The 6,014-nt window shown below is 37.5% G+C and overlaps 1 protein-coding gene across 2 annotated transcripts in view; it reads right to left on the minus strand.

The window, feature by feature from the left end:
- CLIP4 (CAP-Gly domain containing linker protein family member 4) overlaps positions 1–5,426 on the minus strand; it is a 30,295-nt gene extending 24,869 nt beyond the window's left edge. Inside the window, exons 1-3 of one of the 2 annotated variants that reach the window (XM_009285573.1) lie at positions 5,390–5,426; positions 2,916–2,977; positions 2,179–2,325 (exon numbers count right to left, since the gene is read on the minus strand). In XM_009285573.1, coding sequence (XP_009283848.1) covers positions 2,179–2,311 — 133 coding nt within the window. In that variant the 5' untranslated portion in view covers positions 2,312–2,325; positions 2,916–2,977; positions 5,390–5,426. Of the gene's footprint in view, positions 1–2,178; positions 2,326–2,915; positions 2,978–4,982; positions 5,034–5,389 lie in introns of those variants that run through there. The other variant, XM_009285574.2, reaches the window with a different exon arrangement.
- Positions 5,427–6,014: the final 588 nt, after the last annotated feature.

A 6,014-nucleotide genomic window follows, 5' to 3' on the forward strand; every position in this document is an offset into this window, starting at 1 on the left:
TGATTTCTCCATATGCTACAAAACATGTCTTTTCCTTCTTCTTCCATCACAATTTACATAAAACGTACAAAATATAAACACATGCAGAAATCAGGAAGGCATTCTATGGCTTCCATTATTTCCAGATATTTCATGACTGTATCAATTCCAGCTGTTGGCAGCTGCAGGTAACAAACATCTTTAAAAATTAAGCCACCAAACCAAGATCAGAAAAAAGGTAATATTTTTTAAGATTTTAAGCCTCATGTTGCTTCAGGCAACCCAAAGTGCAGGTGTAAAAATCCACTTTATTATTAAAGTATGATATTTCATGTTACTTACATGTAATGTAAGTGTATTTGTGTGCATGTATATACACATACTGTATTTTAAATTCGTGGAATTTCTTCCAACTCCAGAAAATTATATGAAAGAATCTGGATAGCAGTGGCTATTAGGAGAGGGAATGGAAGCAGAACCTACTGTCATCAGCAAATGACTGAATCATGGAAAACACTGAACTTTTACCCCCGCTGCAGCTATCAGGGAGTTGCCTTTTAAAAAGGTTTCAAATAAATGTACAACGTCAGCTTGCATCAGTCGCAGATACAAGGCTCTCAGAACGGACATACAGGTTAAGTAAAATAGAGCATCAGCCATCTGGGTGTATGGCGTGGTATAAACTACCTCTGGATGAATCATCATAACCTTTCCTCAAAAAGAGCATACCACGCTTCTAGATTGGATTAACAGATAAAAGCACACATGGAGCTCGCTTCCAGGCTGTCTAGAGTTCCTCTAACTGCATTGCCTTGATTCAACAAGAATGAAAATGGAGGACAACTTCTCTGATATTTAGTATGAATTTTTATTTGCACCTAGCGTAGAAAAAAACCCAAACCCCTTATCTCCCAGCACTACACAAAGTGTGCTTCTTACCTACGTCCCATGCATTGACACAGATCTACTGATTTACCTACCAATATTTAACTTCCACACACACCACAGTTGATCTATTGCTGAAAGCTATGAAGTAAATAGACAACTAGCCAACAAGATTAATGATCTTACACAACATGCATGATTCTTACTCTACCGGGAAGATTTCTAGCTACAAACCTGAACCAAATTATATATCAGAAATCAACTCTAATAGACTGTTACAATCAGCATGCTAGGGTAAAAACCTGAGAATATGTTAAGTATTAATAACAACCATCATAAGTGCTTAACAGGTGATCAGCTGTAGTGCTTGCAAACCAAAGAAATATTACAGAAAATCTGTTAAAACAAAAAGTTCCATGAAAGGATGACAATGGCATCTAGATACTTTAAAACATTACTTTCTCCACCTCTATCTTTCCCATGCATTGATTACAGTGCTCAGTTGTATTAAGGAAAAATAAACGCACTTAATGCAATGACCAAGAATCTTTGTCTGTTGTGGTTTAACCTTCTTTACCCAGATTCAGTAATATTACTGTTACACAGGTGACAGCGACCTCCTATAAAAGGCATTGTTTTTATTCAATGAGTGGGCATAGACCAAGGAGGACAGATAGTAGTGATATTGTAGTGTTATTAGAAGGTATCACAACACAACAATGTTTAAAGAAGGACGAATAGAAAATTTTTCTAAGGCATAAGAAAGCAGAATGGAATAAATCATGGCAGTACTCAGAGTAGTATAGGACGGACAAGTTATGAGAACAGGGCCAAACCATGTAAAGACACATGTTCATGTACTAAAATATAGCGTATGGAACTGTTAAATTTCCAACCTGCGCTAACCCATCAAATGAGTCTCAAGAATGCTGAGTCTGTCAAAGACAGAACATTACATGTATTTATTTTTCCTGAATACAGTTGATTGCTGTAATCAATGCATGGGAGAAACAGAGGTGGAGGCAGCAATTTTTAAGGTATATAGATGCTATTAACATCTTCTGCAATATTCAAAGGCATTATAATTGTAGCTATCTATATGAAGATCCTTACCTACAGTGACATTTTAAAATGTATGCAATAAGAAAAATAGAAAAAGCATGGGTCTTCATCTTTCATTTCCTTTAAAAAAATAATAGAGAATTCATTTAACAAGCAGTAAACTGTTTCTAAAAAGACGGAATAAATTAAGAGTTTATTATTAAAATTTATTCTCTGCTGATCACAAATTCATTTTCTGTTAAAAGTACATACCACAGTCTGAAGGCATGGGTGCTGCAGCAACAGAAAAAGTAACAGATGTTTCAGAGTTTGGGAATAAGAACCGTTCTCTTTCAATGAGGGAATCTCCTTCTAAGGAAGGTTCTGGGAGATCCTCTATGGTCATCTTCTAGTAAGCCACTTTAGGAGGAAAAAAAATGAATAAATGACCTCATTAGAAATACTTTGGACTAGTTCTATCATAGTAAGATATAACGTGCAATGAGACTAAAACCTTTCCTTTTTGCAAACATAAACTAGCACTATAATTACATTCTTACAAACGAATAAAGTTAATTAGTAAAAGCTAGTAGAGTATGGTGCCAAGGATAGCCAACTTCTAGTTTTGACTTCATCCTAAACTTGCATGTTATTAATGGAAAACATGATATTTCTTCCCAGTTTTCCACTTGAGCAGTAATGAAAATAATAATGCTATAATTAGCAACCACACGGTGATCATAAATGGATTAGTGTGTTTTACAGCTTTATGAAAATGTGAAGCATCAAGTACGTGTCCTCATACCCTGCATGCATATTCCTTTCCTTCACTGTGAGCAAGAACGTGCTACCAGCTACCACTTTCTCCCCTTTTAAAATTCTCAGCACTTTAATCTTCCCACACAAAGCTGCAGACAATTCATCACCGAGTGATTCACTCCTGGACTCATGATTCCGTATCAACTCCTTTCCCAGCTTCTCCCCTCTACGTTTTAAAATAGCATACTTACCACAGTGTTGTAACCTCCACCCTGGTGTTGTTTCCAGTCAACTTTTCAGGCCTTAGAGCAACCTAGGAGAGAGAAGAAAGATTAAATGGCTGTACAGAGTTATAGCGACATTTTCTAACAACCAGGCCAAGTTACATTCTAGTTATGGTTCACAGGCTAAGATCAGAGGAGAGCTGGCTACCACTTGTAAGACATCTACTCGGGCAAATTCAGTAACAAAAAACATTATTCTTAATAGAAACAGGCATTATTGCGCTATTGGAGACTACCTCTCACAGTTGAAAAACTGAAATTCTGCATCTTGAATTTTCATGGTTAAATACTCTGGGTAGAAGCAGCGCTTCTACTGAACAACCTAATTTTTTATTCTGGATATGCTGTACAGTGCTCTTTACTCAGGAATTTGTTTAGCCAGTTTGCTTGACAGAAAGAATTCGTGGAGCTTCAAGGCATGTTTGTTTTTATTACATTTAATCTATACACATGAGTAAACAGGAAAAATAAAAAAAGTAGTCTGGTTTTGAGACTTATTTTGGGTTTTGTATCTTACACACAACAAGCTATATGAATAGATTTATTCTAATATTTCTCCAAATAAATTTGCCACACTATTTGGGAACCTCACATAATCTACATTCTAATATAAAAGGCATTTTAGCAGTGGATTACAGATGCTAATCTTGAAGTAAATAAATGAAAACCTCCTCTTCTTGCACGCCACGCACAGTTCACCCTGTCCTCAGCTTGGAAAAGAGGTCCACATGAAAAATGCTAATTTTTCTCCAACTAGTTTATTTCCTCAGTCTTAGGCAGCTGTACAAATGGACATACTGGCACAAAGGGGAGATCAAGGAGGAGGCCACTGGGAAGGGCAGGACTATTTCTTCCCGTAGCATTATCAAATTGCATTGGCTTAAGCATTCTTAGATTCAACAAGGCCAAAAATATCACTAATTATTTCAATTATTATTTTCATCCAGTAAGGAAAAGTTTACAGTTTGAATGGCTTTACAGTCATCATAAACATGACAGCAATGGCTTTCTCATATGAGGGACTCTTATTCTTATACCTGAGCTAGCTGTCTCTGGAGGTAGTCATGAGTGCAGAACATGTTGTTGCCTTGTCATTGCATGGTTCAGTACTGTGTCACGACATGGCAATATATTTCTAGATCCAAATGAAAATCCCACGGTGTAAGGATGTGCATATAATGACTTCATTTCTCATATGAGGGACTAGAAAGCTGCAAGTCACTCATTAAACCTCTTTTGTAGGGCAACAATGAAATAAATTTGCTACCATATGATATTTGTTCAGAGGCTATGGCAAAACAAAACAAAGCTTTGTAAAACACATGACTCCACAACAGTTTTGCACAGGTAGCATGTCAGACACTCTCTGGAATGCACAAAGGAACAAGTAGTATGCATGACCACAGAAGAGATGATAGCTGAACCTGTTCAGTTAGAAAAAGACAGGAAAGGAATTATAAGCTTTTTGCACAGCACTGCCAGTACAACACTGAGGAAACAAAAGAAACACGATGAAAAGTAGCCAGACCTGACTGAGATGGTAACAGGAAGAGGTGAAATTTGTGAAGTACGATGACAAAAGTTGCTGGAACTAGAAATCAACAGACACATTTGAAAATTAATACAAAAAAGACTGTTTATGGCACACAGAAAAGCAGACCAAACAGAACAGAATCTATGCGTTTGCAAGTATTCAGGGCATCTTTTACTCTGAGGGGCCAGAGGGGAGAATACAATCTGTCACACGAGTGCAAAGAATTCAGCACATGAACTACCAAAGCAAAGCAGGCAAGGAAACAACCCGTGTTGTTGCGTAGGTGACATGAAGACCCAAGCGCTACAATGCATGCGCTGACCCAACTCCGTAAAGAATGGCTTCACATGTTTACACTAGTGCCAACGCCCCCTGACCTAAGCGTGCACATCCTTACACCGTGGGATTTTCATTTGGATCTAGAAATATATTGCCATGTCGTGACACAGTACTGAACCATGCAATGACAAGGCAACAACATGTTCTGCACTCATGACTACCTCCAGAGACAGCTAGCTCAGGTATAAGAACATCACAACCAGTTAACATCACACATGTATACCTGGAAAGGCAAACAGAAAGCAAAAGGTTGAAAACTATTTCAAAGAAAGGAAAAAAAATAAACAGACATTGTCCTCATAATGACTTCTGTTCTGAGCAAAAACACAACTGCCTGAGGTATTAATAGTATCCAAGACACACAGACTCAGGTGGGAAGCCCTGGTGAAATGGAATGGAAGGTCTTCCAGAAGAGCAATGATTTCCCTACATTAGTAAGATGAGTTTAGACAGACAGAAAGAAACAGTTAGAGAAATTCAATGAAAGAAAGGACAGAATTTTCCTGTTCACAGCATTGCCAAACTACCACTAAGCATAGTTTAGCACAGCAGAGAGTATCATACTTACTATTCGCCAGCCATACGTTCTTCTAACTGAATTAAATCTGAAAATGAAAAATAGAAATATCATTGGGAAAAAAAAAAGCAAACTTGAAGGAGTCATCAGATACACACGCACTTACGTTGACAAGATTGAAGAGCAACTACAGGTTTCCTGATATCCACACATCACAGAGAAGTGCATAAAGAAGTTGTATAATACAGGATCCAACTTTTTGATGTACTCCAGATTTTGTAATTTGCAATTTGTGTTAAAGTGCAAATACAAAGTTTTCCTGCATACGCTATAAAAAACTTGCAAATGCTAAAGCACTTCAAGTGATGAAATACAATTGTGCTAGGGTTTTGATAGCAGAACTTGTCACAAACGTGATGCTATTTTCAACAATAACCATGTATAATGGACTACTTATCGTGTACCGGTATGTGCTCAAGAAGAAAAATTAAGTTCCGAGAACAAGACTCTTGCACATACACTATCTGCTTGCTCCATAAAATTTACAGCACGAGTGGCAGACATGTTACGTGTATATAGGTACACTCAAGACTGGTTTTTCAACTGGTGTGCGGGGCGCTCTTGCAACACGGCACTTTGTTTTGAGAAGCTGGAAGTTTAAGAGAGCGCAGGTTTC

The sequence above is a fragment of the Aptenodytes forsteri genome, unplaced genomic scaffold (genome assembly GCF_000699145.1).
Source record: "Aptenodytes forsteri isolate BGI_AS27 unplaced genomic scaffold, ASM69914v1 Scaffold280, whole genome shotgun sequence".
Taxonomy (NCBI): Eukaryota; Metazoa; Chordata; class Aves; order Sphenisciformes; family Spheniscidae; genus Aptenodytes; species Aptenodytes forsteri.